A 19,215-nucleotide genomic window follows, 5' to 3' on the forward strand; every position below is an offset into this window, starting at 1 on the left:
GCGAATCCAAAAGCATAAAAAATTTGGAGCAAGCCAGCCTACAATTTTTACATCATTTCAACGTCCAGCAAAGTTGAAACGGCGGAAGAGAAATTTTTGCTGGTTGGATACATCTTTATAAGAATTTACGAGCAAGCAAGTTAAAAACTGAGTTCATGTTTTGCAAATAGTCTCTCTGCTGTGGTCTTTTCTGCAGACAAGTTCAAAACTACACAGAAGTTTTATTTTTTGACAAGTTTCCTTGCAGTGGTGCTGCTACTGATGAGCAAGCTAGGTCATGGAAGACCAAGTCTGGCAATGAGTAGCAACAAATGTCATCAATTAACATAGAAAAACGTTTTATTGAAAACATTTATACTTCACATTTCATCGTTATCGTCGTCAGTAACGAGACACAACCCAGAAAGCAAATCAACCGTTTTTTTTTACATTGATTCAAAATCTGCAGAGGTTGAATGTACTTACAATGTAAAAAACCGACTGATTTGCCGTCTGGAAATTTCCTTGTAACATTTTTTCTGCACTTGCTGGATAATGTTTCATTGCCTATAATATGAAAACACGTAAAATATTTTTATAAATCCATCATAGCTAAACCAATGGAACACATAGCTGGTCCCAGCAATTGCTTTGTTAGTCTTGGATGTCAAAAGATATAAATTGAACAAAAGAGATTAGACCGCGGTCATCATGACTCTGACGTCAAAGTTTGTTTAAAAAAAACTTGCAAAAACGTGAAAGTGACGTCTAAAAGGTGAAAACCTGGTGCGAATAAAACACACCGAAATGATGAGATAAACATGATATCACATTGTCCGCCCCGATAGCTCAGTTGGTTAGCGCGTGACTTCTGGAACCAAGAAGCTTCAAGATCAAGCGGCGCTGATTCGACTCTCGGGGTGTGCACTCGAGCAACGCATTCTGAGGACTGCTCTCCATTCAGCGGCACCTAATGAATGGAATAATTCCCCGGCAACAACACTTCAACAATCAGAAATTGGACTCTGTCAATCTCGGTGACCGGGCGTGTCAGTGGTTTCAAGCCTCTACCAGCTACAAGTAAGCGAAACTGCCAGGATTAGGTACTCAAAGAAGCTTTCCCAGTCCGAGAATAAACATGAAATCAATCAATTAAAACCAATTTCACAACATCGATTTATGCATGAAAGCACTGTATAAACAATATCGTGCTTGCTTAGGACACCTAGTGGTTTTTTAAACGAGAAAATACGATCGGTAGAAAGCGCCTCTTTTTCGGAATAGTGCACGATCGTCACGGTCGTTTAGCTGAAAACTTTGTCTGCCGAAGTTAAACCTCTGAAAAATAAGACTGTGCTCGCTAGAAGTGTCCACAAGTTACATCTACGTAAACTTGAAGTGACAAATTTTATCGAAACGGTTAACATTTTAGGGAACATCCAAATCAGCGTTACATTACCTAACCAGTATACATTGATGCGAATATACAATCATTGCAGAAAAGAGAAAACTTTAACTGGGCCATTAGCACAAGGCCAACTACCCAAACCAGGAAATCATCCTTTTTTGCATTGATTCTGTAACGTCTGAAGACGTTAAGTTGATGTAAAAAAAGAACTGTTTTGCTGGTGAGGCATGGTCGATATACATTTCATTGTTAAAATAATACTTAAGGCACAAAGAGTCGATAATAACCCAGATAGCAAAATCCGACATTTTTACATTGATTCAACGTCTGCGAACGTTGAATCAATGTCAAAATGACGGATTTTGTTGTCTGGGAAGACACATCAAGGCCAACGATCGTGGGACGATTGCATCCCCAAGCGCTACACAGCCAGCAAACAGGAGTTGTGCTTTTTTACATCGCTTCAACGCCTGGCGATGTGGAAGCGACGTGAAAAAGGACAACTTGGGTTTTCTGAAAGATCGCATAAAACATCACAAAATGGCAAAAAGTCTAATAAACATTTTCGTGTCAAACAGATAAAATCACTTTAAAAAAAATTGACTCTTCTTTGAAATCCGGGCCGGTTGCGTCATAAACAGGCACCAAAACGTACCTCGGGAAGAATTCAATCAGATAAAATATGTTGTCGCCAATCGACGACCAAACATCACGGTTGCCAGGAAAATCAACAGTGGAACTTTGACTAATCAGACAAGGATACCGTACCGGTGTCCGGTTATTGACCGGGTCGATTATCGTGATGTCAAAGTCACGTCTGGAAGGAAATCAATGAGCTGTGGAAGATTTCCTACAAATATAAAACCTATTGCAAACCGGTACTGCATCGTCAGAGAAACCAGCGAGTCGCGTCACGACATTGTTAGTCAGTCGACACGGCCTGGCATCGTGGGAGATGCGTTCAGTCAAGTATGAGCGTTATAAACGAGGCGATCTGCCGAGCGTCCTCATGGAGATGATTCTGGACAAAGGGATGTTGTTCAAGATCTCGATAGTTGGGTCTTTCGGCAGCATCCTTGTGAAGGCAGCATCGACAGAAATCCACCAACTCCGGGGAAAAATTGCTTGAAGGCAGTGATGGCGAAGGGTCTTCCACAACCTGTTATAACGGAGATGTTATGAACAGTTTTCTGACAACTCAACGCATGGATCACTTTCCATCAAAGGCCGTACTTTTGACCTAGATTTAACGCCTGCAGAGCATTTTGCTACCTGGGGAATCACAAGCTGCACTGCTGCAGACGTTGAATCAATGTAAAAATGACGGCTTTTGCTGTATGGGTACAGCACATTCAGCGGCGGGTCATCAGTTGCCATTTCACTTTAAGCATCAGATAAGAACTCGATGTCTTGCTTAATGATACCACGAGTGAGTCGGGCAGGAATCGAAAACTAAGTCTTTCAGTTTAGACCACAGTGAGCTTCCAGTGTATCAAGTATACACAGTTCGGCGAAGTGTAAACAACATGTATGAAAGCGACAAAAGAAAGCAATCGAGATAGTTTGTAAGAGCAATTCCAAAAATCTGACTGAAATTCGATCGGTCACTCAATTGAGCAGGTTTTTGAGTTTATTCTTTTACGTATATAATTGACATTTTTTACAATTACTTTGTGTATAAACAACAATCATTCTTGAATCATCAAAGCTTCAATGAAATTCTATTGTAGCCGATCCACTCCTATGTGACAACCTACAAAAAGGATCAGCTGCAAAGGATCAACTGTAGATCAGCTGCAACGATGAGTTTTATATCACAATGCCTAAACTGCAACCGGTTTCATCGATAGGGCAATAAAAATGCACCAACTTGTAAACAGCACCAGGGAAAGTGCTGAACATTTGATGTTGGAGTATCTGTCAATGAACTGCACTATCTGGTGGTTAAATGACACTACAGTACAACGATGCGAAAATGCTTTTAGAAACTGGCTTAAAGAACACGAACTGAAAGTGCCGTACGAAACTGATATCGTTTCATGTTTAGCAACCACTCACCTGTTTCAGTTGCTGAAACGGGTTTCTCCAGGTATCGTAGGGAAACTGGCCCGTTGCAACCTCAATCATGGTGATTCCAAGGCTCCAGACATCACTCTTCACGTCATATCCTTTCTTATTGCGCGCTGGATCAATGCGCTCGGGAGCCATGTAAGGCTTGCAGCCGGCATCTATTGTCTTTGCCAGCGAGTCAACGAGCTGTCCACTGATGCCAAAGTCGCATAACTTAACTTGACCTACAATGAACAGTCGTCATCACACAATGGCCATTCTTTGCAAACAATCGATCATTCTCGCAGACAATAGCCGCTTATCATCAACACAATAAACACATGACAACTGAAGCCACTCAGCTGTGAAAATCGATCGCCACACAGCAAGGCCATTGTGACGTCACATAGCCGCAAGTTTGACGCAAGACAAAAATAGACACGTGAAACTCGCTACAGCGAACCGAACGCCAAGAAAGCTCGGCCCAAGGCAATCACGTGACAAGGAGCGAAACAAAGCTCGATTGTTCAGCGATTATTGTTACGTTCCAAACGTCATGAATAGTAAGTTCATTGATAATAATGAATGGCTGAATGCAGGGTAATCCCCTTTCGAAAGCATCCAGCAACAATGTTCGTTCAAGTTTGCAAGCTGATAAAAGAGCTATCAGTGTGATCGCTGTCACCGCAGGAGCAGGAAACAATCCACGCGTTGTGACGTCACGACGTAAATAATTTAGGAAATGCAAATAATTCCTTCAAATGAATGAAAGCTTGCATCGAATAAAGCTGGATTGTATTTGCAAGTAAACTCTATCAGCTAGATTATGTTGCAAACAGCAGTTGTTGTGTTTATTCTCCTCGTATCGGCTTTTAACCAATGGCGAGTCAACTGCTGAGATATTATTACAAGTAGACTGGTTGAAAAGTCTCAGCCAGAGAAGTTATTTTTACACAATTTACAAATGTGAAAATGACGCCTTTTGACAGCTGGGTGCTCGAACAATGCAGAACCAACGTAAAATTTTCACTGTTTGCTTATGACCAGGCGCAAGTCGTCTTTGATGACAAGTCGTACTGTTATTCAAATCGATGCACAAAAATCAGACGGATCGAAACACGAACAGACGTGAATCTAAAGGAAGTATTGGCATTTTTCAAATTCCACAAGTGCACATGCGCACGTCACAAGGTCTTGCGTCACGCAGGAATATACAGAGCGGGCTTATAGGCAGGTGACAATTGGTCGCCTTTACTGGATAAATTTAGTAAATGAGCAACAACACAATAACATTCCAGTCCTTCGCCTGAATACCAACCTTGTGTCCCAGCAAATCAGTCGTTTTTTTACACAGATTCACGTTGAATCAATGCAAAAAACGACTGATTTGCCGTCTGGATAGGCAGACAACCACTGTAGCAATGTAGTTTTTTAACCAGCAAACATGGTGTTTTTAGACGACTGCAGACGTTGAATCAATGTGAAAAGACCATTTTTACTGGTTGAGATCGTAAGCTGACTGTTTTCTAACAATTAACCAAGAGGTGATACAGTCAACGATACCATACAAATTTGTTCGACTTTACCATTTTGTTTCAAAGAAACACTACCATTTCATCCATGTAAATCGAAAAATAAAACTATTAGCCATCATTTCCAGAGAATGTAACCAAGCAATATAACCTGCCACTAGCATACACTATTCAATTTCCGTTTTCATTAAAAACACATCAAGCCAGATCCTTAATCAGAAAATGAATCACTCGCTGATGTTGAATCAATGTCAAAATAAAGAAGTTTTCCCTGCAAGAGAAACTCACCGCCTTTGTTGAGAAGCACGTTGGAAGGTTTCACGTCCCTGTGTATGACGCGCAACGTCTCCTGCAAGTACCGGAGCGCCTTTACTATCGAAACTGCTATGATACCCAACACGTCTTCGCTTATTGTCAGACCTCTGTCTTTCACCTGGTTAGAAAAACTTGTTATTCTTGCACACAATTAGGATTCGTTAGTGTTTCTAGGCAAAAAAGCTACCAGTGAGAAATAGTTGACAAACTCGTGTCTATATTTCGCTTAGTTTCAGATACCAGGTTTACAAACAAGCAATGAAAGTAAGCGACTTTTGCAAGTGCTGTTTTACGTTTTCAATAAATGAAGGGTTTCAAAATTCGCTTACCTTCTTGTAAAATTGATCCAACGAAGTGTCCATGACTTCCATGCATATCCAGACATCACCTTGTCTGAATAATGCTCCATAGAATGTCACCTAAGCGAAAGAAGCAGTTTTGATGACATGTAGCGGATATCGGTTTGGTTTGGAGTAATCTCGCAACGGGGCAGGTAAAGCAATACAAAGAAAGTTTTTCTATTTTTGCAAGTCAGTTTGTTTTCTATTGAAGCCTTTCAGTTGTACTTTAAAAAAAAGTCAGAATACATGTGAGCTTGTTCAGTGTCCAACATCAAGCTACCCCAGAGTTCAGAGTGTTTCTCGCATTCAAATAACCAAGCAATTCACTTCTCACAGCTCACCGTGTAATTGCAGTCCACGGAACGCATCGCAACATCGAGATCCATCAGCAATCGCTTCTGCTCTTGAGTATTGAGAGTCGCCCTGATACGCTTCACTGCGATTATGATGTCAGTGCTCCGGTGACGCATCTGCGAATGAGAAGTTGTCCTTTTAGATAGTTTTAACGTTTGGCAATGAACAAACAAAGTAAGAAGGACAAATTTTGCTTGCTGAGTACTGATGTTTGTAGTTTAGCACCTGCAATAATCAACTGTTGGTTGAAAAATGTAAAGCACAAGAAACGCTGCAGTGTCAATTTTATAATCAAAATAACTATCTAAAAAATTACAACAATTATCTAAAATTATCTAAAAAATTACAACCGAAATAAATCTATTTTTAAATTCCTGTGTGGGAAAGGTCAATTTGAAAACATGTGCTATTCAACTGGGAGAAGCAATATATGCTCTCGAATAGGCAAGAAATGTACCCTACCCATACCAATGTTTTTGTCAATAATACCGATATTTTTTAAAACAAAACTTCGTTAGTAAAGTTTTCATGAAATCTTCTTATGATTTTGCTGATGATCCAAAAAGGATGCGTAGTGTGACAAAATAATTAAAAAAAGTAGACAGTACCACACTGAATCGGCAAATTTACGTTCATTAAGTTAAAGCTTTCGCCACGGCTTCGTCAGTATTGTCTGCAACAAACAAATCAAACAATAGAATACTATTAAAATTGTTATAAAATTTAAGTTACTCATCAAAACTATATAACAAGTTACTATATAACAAGAAGTTTCATCAAACGCCAAAACAAATTTTGTAGCACAAAACTGTTCAGGCCAGAATCAGAGCTACACCGCAAAGATTGAGTAAAACTTAATCGTATTCTCACTGGAATGAGGCAATGGGGCATGGGGTTTTGCCGATGCCGAATAGCCATCATGTGCATGTAAAACAACCTCTCAAACAGCACAACACTTCATCTATTACTGCCCTATCTATGGACTGCGTATTTGTAATCAACATGTCGCTGCAGAAAATGAGGTTTATCAACCAATCAAAAGGCAAGATTTAAATCAACTGATTGGAGTCATGTAACTCATGCACATTTGAAAGTAAATAAAGTGAACTTTTTGCTATCAACATCGTAACCTTGGGGGTTAGGGAAGTAGTCATTTCGATTCCCACCCTTTCCATTATTCTTTTTTCTTCTGTAACTACAGTACCAAACAAAGTTAAAGCAAGAATCAACTCTATGGCCAAGCGCCAGAAGGGTCACAATGACTGCAGTCAGCTGGGTCATAGGAAAAATAATCTAATGTTGAAGTGTTTGTGAAAACACCCCATCTGCTACAGCGACATACAGATTAAAAATACGTCTACAGACCTCGAGATCAAAATGTCAATCTTACAACGCTTGTTGGCTGAGTCCAATGGCCACTGCGCCTGGATAGAATAACCTGACTGCAATCACATCATACACAAAAAGAAGAATAGCCAAGTGCGATAGTCTTGCCTTTCATAAATGGTGTTTTCTTCTACATATATGAGTTTGGGATTACTGATTTATGACTAAATCGAGAAGAAACACAAACGACATTTACTATCCCACACTATTGTATAGATCAAGCAATGTAGCCTAACAACATTGATGCAAACACAAAAAGCAATGCAAAAATATGTTCTATTTTGATGAAGAGTCACTCTGCAAAAAAAGAGGAAAAAATGTGAGTAGCCACTCCATCCAAAATTTAGACAACGTTTGCAGATTTAAATCAAGTGTGAAAAAGATATATTTTTCTACCTGAGCTACTCCCAGCTAACATAATTGGTTCTTTTTACATTGCTTTAACATCTACAGAAGCAAAATGAACTAATTTTGCTGACTGGCATGTTTTACCATATCAGCATGACTTCAAAAGACAAACAATTATGTGGTTGAGTGTCAAAAAGACTTAATGCTTAATAAATGTATTACCAAAGTTCATACCAATGATAGTATCCGCCCAATTTAGTCAATACAGTACTAATATATCGGTTCATCTCTACTCTTGAAATGATCTTTAACAATGTTAGAAGATACTGCAGCACAGTGCCTTGAAGCTAATTTTGCTCACAACAAAAAAACGATAATTTTTTTCAACAAAACCTATTCCACACAACCGAGAATAGACTAGACGCTTATTCTGACACTACATCTAATTTCCACCAGTTAGAGCGGGTCTGCTACTATTCGGTGAGAGCCTTTTTGGTGAGAGCCTTTTTCGGTGAGAGCTATTCGGTGATTTTTTTGAATTTTTTTTTGAAAATTATCGGGTACCGTAGCCTAATTATCATTGCCTCTTTTACATCGTTTTAACGTCGCTAAACGTTGAAATAAGACCCTAACCCCTACCCCTTAACCCCTAACCCTATAACGGCAATGATAATTAGGCTACGGTACACAATAATTTAAAAAAAAAATCACCGAATAGGGCTCTCACCGAAAAAAGCTCTCACCGAATAGGGAACTCACCGAATCGGACTCACCGAAACGGGCCATTCCGAGTTAGAGCAGCTTAAATATCCAAACACTTCCATGAACTGGATGTTCCCGAGCTGCATCTCCAAAGTAACATTTTCTACTTCTACATACCTTCTCCACCACTCCATATGCTCCTCGACCCAGCTCTTCAATAACCATAAGATCATCAGCACGAATGTCAACATCCATCCCGTTGATACGCATCACTGAGTTTTGGTTGTTGGGAACACGTGACGATGGTGCAGCCTGAGAGATTAGAATGCACTGAACAATATGTACTTCGAGGCAAATGCAATACTGTGTTATTTTAAAAGTTATATACTTATCGCATTTAACGTAGCACGTTTTACGACTGTTGTTATTGACATTTTATCAAGTAGACGAGCAATATGAGTTTTGTAAACCACAGCAAGTTGGACAACGGTCTGTAAAACAGAACTTGGCATGTGTGACAATCTACAATACTCACTAACTAATTATATATGCACGATCTTTAATTATCAAGCAATCGTTTGTATTCCGTTTACAAATCATAAATCGTTACATTTACAACGACATTTCAAGGAGTGAAGAGAAAAAAAAACACAACAGTGAAGTATAAACTAAAACAATGAAATGTTGAAAATTGTTTACATGGTGGATCTTCTTGGACATAGGCCAACTGCCATGAATTTTTTACAAAAACAAAACATTAGACATGGAGTTAATTCAGAATTCATTTATTTTGTTACAATAGATCTACCGCATTGATTTCAAATAATTGAGTACGGTAATGAGTTTGAATGTGGTCGGTGAACAATAAGTTTTTCTTAAATACATTTAAGAGATCCAAAAACTTTTTACTTTGAGCACCACAAGTGCTATTTGAGTATTTGTTGCATATCAATAATCATACAGTATCAATTGCACACAAAAACCATCTAGGGTTTTGATTGATAGAACTTGTGCTAGTTTGGTTGGCCAATTATGCCATGATTCTCTTTTTAATTGTAATCCTATGAATTGTCTGGGTTTCTACCAGTAATTGCTTTGAACAGGGTGAACAGAAAGTCCTTGGATTTTTTTTTATTTTAAGATTAAACATAATTATTGAATTAATATCACTTATATGCCATTGAACATGTTAAATATCTTGCTAAGCTCTTTAAAATTTAGATCTAATTGTAAGCATTAATTGTATATAAGGTCTAAAATAAACCAAAGAGAAGCCATCATTCAGTTTCATTGTGCGGGGAAAACCAACCTTGAGATTATGAAGTTCTTAAGTCGCCAGATCCATCATTTACCATGTTTTAAATAGATTTAAGGAACTTGGTACATCTGAAGATCGTCCTAGGAGTGAAAGACTTCACATTGCTCGAACAAAGAAAGTGGTTATAACCGTTAAGGATGTCCGAGAAAAAGTGAGGAGAAACCCAAACAGATCCATCCGTCAAATGGCCTAAGACATGAATGTGAGCAACACTTCAATGAGAACCATTGTGGGAAAGGATCTTCAGTTGTCTCAGTTACAAGATGAGAAAACGGCAGTTCCTTACACTAACACTCCAAAAGCAAAAGAGACTTGAAAGAGCACAAATTTTTCTCAGAGAACTGAAGGCAGGCATGGCAGGGCAAGAGATCATTTTTTCAGAATAAAAACTCTTCACGATTAAAGCTCAATTCAATAATCAGAATGATAGAATTTATGCAAAGTCTTCAGCAGATATTAAAGATTCTGTGAGAACAGTTTACCACCGTCAAAAACCGTCTTCTGTTATGGTGGGGGCCGCCATCTCCAAAACCAGGAAGTCTCCTCTGATTTTCGTGGAACAAAAGGTTAAAATCAATTTAGATCGCTACTTCAACAATATTTTTGTTCCAGCCCTTCAAGAGATGAAGAAACACTACAAAGATCAGCCCTTCACATTCCAACAAGATGATGCACCATCGCACACCTCACAAAAGACCCAGGACTGGTGCTCCAAGGTTCTGGAACAAGGAAATGTTGCCTACCTCATCGCCTAATTTGGATCCCATGAACTTTTGTGTGTGGTCGTTATTGGAGGGAAAGGCCTGTTCCAATGTTCCATTACGCACCCAAGTGTTGATGCTCTGAAGCAATCACTCCTGCAGGAATGGGCAAAAATATCCCAGGATGAGCTATGTACCTCGGCCGAAAACTTCCGACAAAGAATTGAGAGAGTTATCCAAGCGAAGAGTGGCCACATTGAAAATAAATAAAGAAACTTATTCCTAGTATTGTAAGCTCTCATTGTGATAAGCTCCTTTTGGAGAAAATTTATTTATTTTCTATTAATAAATTGTTTACAAGTTGGTCCAAGGACTTTTTGTTCACCCTGCATAAGACACAGGTAACGAAGAGTTTAGTTTGAATCATCAAGTTGCTTGTAATTTGTCCATGCAATTTTATTCTTGTATTAGTAACCATGTATAATAATGACTGTTCCACAACTTTTGTACATGTGAAATGATACACTATGTTTTTTACATGTAGTGCATATGTACTGCTAATTTGCATTCATCAAATGCTGGCATTTGCACAACAATCTAACCTCTTAGTGTAATTTATTAAGTTAAGAATCGATTTCGCTATAGTAATAGCATCTTCAGCTAGCACATGTAAAAAAAGAAGAAAATTTGAAAAATACGTAAAACGAACAAATAAAGCAAACTCCGATGTTATCAACACGCATAAAAATTATATTTTAAATAGATGGTTACATAATATTAAAATCAAAACCTGCAAGCCTAAATCTTAACTGGTTATGTAAAAAACAGCACAGTTTGATACTTTAACACAGACATGCTATAAAGACCTTCTGTTTCAACAACTTTACTTAATTTTACAAAAGAGAATGCATTGCATATATTGCATATTAAAGTAGTGTTAATTCATCTGCACATATTCATTATGTCTATGAAACGGGCATTTAAAAATGAATGAAATGTGTTATGAGAATGAACAGTATACTGGTATATAACATACACTGACAGTACACACAACGAAAATGTATATAAACCAGTGCCATACACAAACATGCCAACACCCATTGAACTTAGCAATTGCACCTCAACAACAATGTCTTCCTCACCATCACTATACACAAAAGCCCTGTTATTTAACATGCAGTAGACAGAAGAAAAAACTTCCATTGACCCACAATATAAATCAACTCATGTCAATGAAGTCATTTAAATAGCATGCCATTAAAGGCCTATTGAGAAGGATTCCTAATTCCCAAAATACTCTGATCCATGTAATCACACAAGTATAAACACATATGAAAGCTGGAAAAAGTGACTGTGTGATTATCCAGTTGTGGGAGCAAGTCCTTTAGGCGCTGACAGTTAGGCGCCGGTCAAATAGGCGCGCACACTGTGGCGTAGGGTGGCTCTTAAAATTGAGTTTTTGAATTTTGCTTGGGACACCCTTTCAAGTGGTGAGGTTGTCAGAAAAAATAACTCTTGCAAATTTTTTTTAAATTTGAAGTTGATTTAGAGGTGGCCCTCCCCCCCTAAAGTTCTGTGCCCTCCCTCAAAATACCAAATCTGCATATCTCGAAAACCACTTCAGCTAGAGATACAGTTTTTGTGTTAAAAGATGCAGAAAACATGGTTTTCTATCTGCTTTCTGAACATTGAATGCATCTACCTTGAGTAGAAAAGCAGTTATTTAGAAAAAACGCATTTGACCAAATCTTGATTTTACAACCTTTTTTGTGACCACGAAACCGTCTACAAAATTTCGTTTTTTTGTCTTAATTTTTGCACCTTAGAGGGAACACTGGTAACAATATTCATTTCAAAATGTAATTCTGGTCAGTACTGGAAGAAGCGATATTATCGACAATATTTTACATATTGCCTTGCGTATCGTGACAGGATGTCTGCGACCTACACCATCGGACAATTTCCCTGTCCTTGCAGGCAACCAACCAACTGAGTTTCGTCGCGAAGAAGCCATCCTGTCTCTTTCTCGCCGCACTACGAACCCCAACCACTTGCTCCACTCAAGTCTCTATGAGTCTATGAGCGAGCAATCGAGCATCCTCGGCAACTGAAATCGAGACACCCATTTGTATGTGATGCACAACTCCTGATGAAAACCGCTGAAGACCAATCCATCAGCGCGACTACCTGGGAGGACAACAAATGGAGCTCAGAGTGGAAGAAGAACTCCTCAAGACTCTAAAGTTGTATCTCCGACACCAGCCCCCATCCAACCGGAATGCATAATTTGCCAAGGAAGGCCTGGGTGCGGCTCAACCGCCTGCGTACTGGGCTAGCCTACAGGAGTCAGACTATTCCGCTCCAACATGCACAAATGGGGGATGGCTCCATCCGCAATCTGTGAGTGTGGCAAAGAGGAACAAACCACAGACCACACCATCTGTAACTGCGCCAAATGGGGTGCGTGGTCTGCTTGAACTGGATGACGAATCAATGGATAAATGGACGAATCAAAGGATTGCTGCTCGACACTTGCTCAAGCATCTAAACCGCATCGCCACTGCCCAAGAGTGGTAAAAGACAGAGCCCTTGACCCCTGGAGTAACAAAGAAGGTTTAAACGAAGAAGAATCGACAATATTGTTCTTGTTGGAATTTGGAAACAGTTTCCTGTGTTCAGTAACAACTTGCAAAAGAAACTGAAGTTGTGGCTCATCTTCAGTTAAGATTTTGTTAAAATCCTGGATTAGACTTAGAGCAACTCCTCTCTCTGCTCTGTCATTCACTACTGAAAGTCCCTTCGCCATGTGTAAAGCTTGAATAAATGCACCATCTTCAGTCCAATGAGCAAGATCCTTTGAAAGTATAATTATTGCTTCATCTTCACCCAACAGCTGAAGAAGCCATTTTGAATTAGAGGTGTAATACTGTTCTAGACCCTTATTGCTAAGAAACGCATCTACTTTGATGCTTGGTCTCCTTGGTGGACGTTCTCCTGTTTCATCTAACATGGTTGCCACCATTAGCTTTTTACTTTCCACAGACAATCAAGAGTCAAACAAGGCTAGTCCAACCATTTCTTCGGACAGATACCATGAATGCAAATCAAGCTTTTTGCATAAATCGCCTTCGCCATCCAACAAGTGCGATGCATAGCACCTGAAGCTGGAAAGCGGATTCCACGCTCAGGAGTTTCTCCAAGGAATATGATAAAAAACGGTTATTTTAGCTATGCATGAATGCATAAAAGTTAAAGAATACTTATTTCGTTTATTGCTTTACCAGTTTTACAGGTTAGTTTATGAACTTTGTTAATTGAATAGGTTGGGCCACAATACTTGTTTAGCACTGTTTTGTGCTAGAATACCGAAAACAGGTTTTTTCTAAATAACTGCTTTTCTACTCAAGATAGACGCAATCACTGTTCAGAAAGCAGATAGGAAATCATGCTTTCTGCATCTTTTGACACAAAAACCGTATCTCTAGCTCAAGCAGTTTTTGAGATATGCAGGTTTTGTATTTTGGAGGAGGGCGCAAAACTTTAGGGGGGGAGGGCCACCTCTAAATCAATTTGAAATTCAAAAATTTTTTACAGGTGTTATTTTTTCTTACAACCTCACCTTTTAAAAGGGTGTCCCACACAAAATTCAATTTTTTTTCATTTTTTGCCAAATAAGAGCCGTGGCGTCTGCATATTTAGGTGCGGAGCACTGTGGCGCCCGTTCATTTAGGTGCTATTCCTAGTAAAGTCTGCAGATTGTATGAGCTTGGCAGATAGGGCAATGCTTTTCACACAAAATGTTATATTGAACAGAAAATATGTTGTTTTGTTAATGCGCGTGCATTTATTTGTTGTTAGTCATGGCTTCAGTGAGTGAAGCTGCTTTATCCGGCAATGCTTTTTACACAAAATGTTGTATTGAACAGAAAAATATGTCATGGCTTTAGTGAGTGAATCTGCTTAAACCGGCATTGAACAGAAAAATATTGTTTTTTAATGCGCGTGTTCGGCATTTATTTGCTGTTAGTTAGCTGTTATTTCCGAACATGACTGAGTTCACTTTTAGTTATACTGTATAAGTCAAATAATAACTACACTACATCAGAAAAAAGTATACCGTAGCTTATATTCAAGCGGGTGGTAGGCTTGAGTGAAGAGTAACTTAGTTTCCCGTCAAAAGCTTGACTAGGTTTTGCCAAAGCTGAGCTGATACAATTCGCAGACTTTACAAGGAATAGCACCTAAATGAACGGGCGCCACAGTGCTCAGCACCTAAATATCCTGACGCCACAGTGTGCGCGCCTATTTGACGGGCGCCTAACTGTCTGCGCCTAAAAGACGTGGACCCCCAGTTGTACCTGTATGGGTTCAGGTGGTGGAATTTGCACCTTTAATCTACCCACACGTCGACGGCCTTGTCTACCTGTAAAAACAAATTAATTACAGTGAATACTGAATAAATAGCAAAACGACACAAAGTAAAATATTTTGCAAAATGCAAAGTAGTTCAAGCTTGCACTGTATTAGTCATTGCTAAAGCGTTGGTTTGGTGTAAGCATGTTTCAAAAACCTCTTGAAAGTATACTAACACTACTTCTGTAATACTTGTTTAAAAACTTTTGATAGCTTTGTACTGCCAGTTATGTTAAACCACCAAACCTGACTTTTCAAAGATATTTTTTAGCAAACAAGTATTTTGCTACTGTCTAGCCTAATGCTGAAACTATGACAAAAAAAATTGACGAACATTCAGGGATTGGCAATTTAGAACATTAGCACCAAATCAAATGAACTTAAATTCTGACATATTTACATACAAATGAAATTAACAATGAGATTTGATTTCATGTCAATGACGTTATTGTTTGTGAACACTGTCACTTTGAGCACCAAGTGTGTTTAACAAACGCACACACACCGACCAGTGCCAGAGTTACCTGTTCTATGATTTTCTTTATTTGCTTTGACGAATTGAAGAGTACGTTAGTTTCATTGCGTTCATTAGGTGTATAATTTTGCAAAGTTTGAATCAGTTTTTAATAATAGTCATGCTGACTTGGATGAATATATCACAAAATACTTAATTTATATCCTTAGAGCATTATATAGGCTACACAAAAATGATTTTTTCATCTTTCATTAATTTGAAAAAATCATTTTATATAAATTGGAGCATACTGGTTTAACTCCAGTCACCATTTTAACAAAAATTTTAATGCAAACTAAAGTTACACTTTTAGTTTTATCATATTAAAGATTAAAGTACAATATATATAATTATCATGCGACACAAAGTTCCCTCAAAGTTTTCAATTTATAAATGTAAAATTATTCTTCTATTTAAGTCAGCATATCACAAACTATTTGTAATAAACTTTAAATAAAAGTTCAGTAACAGGTCCTCAGAAGCTAGAATTTACATGCATGGGGTTGGGAAAGTTTAGAATGCCAAGTTTGATTGCAGAAAGATTAGTTTAATGAAGTAAATGTCAAATATTTTTTGACTAAATTGATCTTGTTTTGTGTGTGTCTTGAGCATGGCGATGAGTTTTGGAAATTGCTCTGCAATTTGCAACCCATAAAGTAGCCTCAAGTGGGCAAAACAACACAAAATAAGCACAACAAACTGCTTGTCAATTCATAAAAGCAATCATATTCATAAATAACTATGTAAATTTAGATTAATCTCCAATCACAAAACATTAAAATCAGCTTAAAATCTATAACACATGAGTGACATGACTACTTGTTGTCACAAATCTTCAACAACTCTAGCCTAATTCCACAAAAATACCTAGCAACTGACAATTACGACATTGATCAAGTCATATGCACCTAAACCACACTTGCTGAGCAAAACCAGAAAAATAAAATCAATAAAGTGAGTATCATTTCATAAAGGATATAATATATTATATATATAATATAAACTCAACCAAAGGTAGAAATGTGATTGGTTTGTCACATGGTAAGACAAAAATCACTGAAAAGTCCAGACTGAGTCGCCGCTACAGCTCAAGGGAGGTAAAAGGCAGAGCCCCTTTAACCTTGGAGTGGCAAAGAAGGTTCATACAAAGAAAAAACTTTTTATAACTGGACCTTCACAAAGAACACTTTTATTTCATATGTTCATCACAAAATAAAAAGCAAATGTATTTTAGACAACTCGTGCAACAGAGCAGTTGAATTGTGAAACACACACAGGCCTCGAAATTCACGGCGGACATGTCCGCCGTCACAGCATGTGATGTCCGCGGGAAGTACCCTCCAGATCGGTCATATTTGTTCGCCGAGAAATAACACAGGAACCAGCGATACAAATCGTCATTGCATAGCACGAACAATATTGTTGCAAGAATATAATTTCTTGCGCATTCTAGCGCGCATCTAAACAATGTGAATAGGCCTACTGTATCCCTTAGCTTCCACTCAAACAGGAAAATGTTCGATTTTTACGTTGCTTCAACGATTGATCATGACATTGAATCAGCGTAACAAAGGTGAATTCTTCGCCAAAAATCGATGCGAGTACCGTACCGGTACTTCTACACTAATCACACGCAACTTAGTTCAAGTCTTAATTCACAAAGTCTGGCTTTGATCTTCAAGTAATTTTGACAAGGCAAGGTTGGTTACAAAATTTTTGAAGTTTTGGTATTACAGTAAGAAAGAAAGGCCCAAGGAAAATTCACTTTCGCTCACATAACACGCAAAAATAAACCTAAAGAAAAAGGCCTTTAAGAAACTTTGCACAGCAGAAAATAGTAGCGTTAGTGTGGAAGTTTTCCTTCTCGTGTCCAGAGCATTGTGACGCAAGAAGCCACACGACCTCTTTCGGTGGTTCCAAGTTAATCAGATATGCGGCGCTTTGACTCTTTAAGCGCACGTCGTTGGTCTGATAAAAGCCTTTCAGAGTAACTTTGCTGAAATTTTAAAAAGCCTTCTAAACCATAGCTATCTAGCTATAGTTCTCAAATGGTGAAGAACTATCAAGATAAAGTGATTAAACATGACGATCGACGCTAAATCTGGTGTGTCCGCCGTGAGACTCAATTTGTCCGCCGAGATAGCTGCTCAGACCGGACGGCGGACACGTTTGTCCGCCGTCAACAAAAACGAATTTCGAGGCCTGCACACAAATTCTTGCTACACTCGACTGCCGAGAAACACAGAGCAGTTGAAATCATATGCTTCAAAAAATTTTAATCTGTAAAGTTATTAAAATTGAATAAATTTGTGAAAAAAAATTAATTGTTTTCTGCACTGTTGGCAGTTTTTCCAACAATTTTTAAATCATACATAATTATGAAGTAATCATCATATGTAATTATGAATACCAATTCATTTTGAAAGATGTAACAAGCCTGGATGACTAGTCTACTGAACTTATGAAAGTGACCCTTATACAGTAGAACTCGGTTAATCCGGATTCGATTTGACCGGCGATTCCATCCGGATTAGGCGAAGATCCGGATTAACCGATGACGGTTCTATTAAGCCTGACGCTACCTAGATAGAAGGGTATCAGTAAAAATCACCGAAATTGAACGCATTAGTGTGGTCATCTGCCAATTCCAAGACGCGCGATCACCACATTAGCGATAGAGTTCTTTTGAAATGCAGTATGCATGTAAAATGAATGTATTTGTAGACTCTGCGTCTAACGCAAGAACACACTAGCAAAAGTTATATCTTCAGACATGCGTGTCGGAATAATCTGTAGTCACTCAAAACTTTTGAAAACAGTTACGGAAGACGAGTTTCTATGGAAAACTTACAAAAAATCACGGTCAAACAAAGTCTTCTATTGGAAAAACGTCACCGACATTACGACCGAAAATTCCTCCGACATCTTTTCAAGTTACAGTACGAGTTTGGGCATTTGCGCACAAATTTTGCGTTAGTAGGGAATACTGTTCATGAACGGAAGAAATCCGTAATAATTTATTGCGTCACATTAACGAAACAATAGATAAGAAATTTCTAGCAATGAGCCACGTTACGTTTTAGCTTAAAATGGCAAAACTGTGGGGCAAATCCGGATAAAGCGATAGAGAAAACGCAACTTTTGTCCGGAATAGGCGAAGATCCGGATTAAATAATCCGGATAATCCGAAGCTGTTTCTTAAGAAAAAGATTACAAATCATTTGTACTTCCAGGTTTATCCGGATTAGGCGAAGATCCGGATTAACCGAATCCGGATTAACCGAGTTCTACTGTAAAAGTATCTGAAACATTCTTCTCAAATTACATCAATGCATTCCATATGAAATGATTGATGATTGAATAGCCCCGTGGGGTCCATGGGCTCCAGGTGGGGAACCAAAATGTTTAGCAAAAATCACTTCACTTTTAATGCCTACTTCTAAAACTCACAAAAAAGTGCAAGAGTATTACTGGATCATCACATTCACATATTTCATGATTTTGACGACTTTCAAAACACCAAATTTTCTAAGACGTTTTACTCAACAAACTAAACGTTAACCACAACACCATTTAGTATCTACCATATATATATAGAAATAGCAGCCCATCATCTGATAGGACTATGATGAGATATTGACAAACAGCCATACCTGATCTTCCAACGCTATCCGACGATTGAGAGGGAGCACCACCGCCCGAGCTTGCCATCGTTTTAAATGTGTCAATTGAGTTGATCAAGGTTAGAACATGATGTAACACACAACTAAATTAAATCTATAATTACTTACACATGCAAGATAGCACTTTCAGTTCAGATTTTGTTTGAATTCTTTCACTGAATTTGAAACTCAT

General features: G+C 38.4%; 1 protein-coding gene across 1 annotated transcript; it reads right to left on the reverse strand.

Moving 5' to 3' along the window:
* Window positions 1-321: 321 nt before the first annotated feature.
* LOC145782168 (dual specificity mitogen-activated protein kinase kinase 6-like) lies at window positions 322-19,147 on the reverse strand. The gene is made up of 8 exons (XM_082593938.1): window positions 19,014-19,147; window positions 14,792-14,856; window positions 8,592-8,726; window positions 5,966-6,094; window positions 5,613-5,702; window positions 5,257-5,401; window positions 3,446-3,681; window positions 322-2,546 (listed from the first exon to the last, which is right to left on the reverse strand). The coding sequence occupies exons 1-8, from the start codon at window positions 19,069-19,071 to the stop codon at window positions 2,349-2,351; spliced, it is 1,056 nt and encodes a 351-aa protein (XP_082450064.1). The 5' UTR covers window positions 19,072-19,147; the 3' UTR covers window positions 322-2,348.
* Window positions 19,148-19,215: the final 68 nt, after the last annotated feature.

This window comes from Aplidium turbinatum, chromosome 1 (genome assembly GCF_918807975.1).
Source record: "Aplidium turbinatum chromosome 1, kaAplTurb1.1, whole genome shotgun sequence".
Lineage (NCBI taxonomy): Eukaryota > Metazoa > Chordata > Ascidiacea > Aplousobranchia > Polyclinidae > Aplidium > Aplidium turbinatum.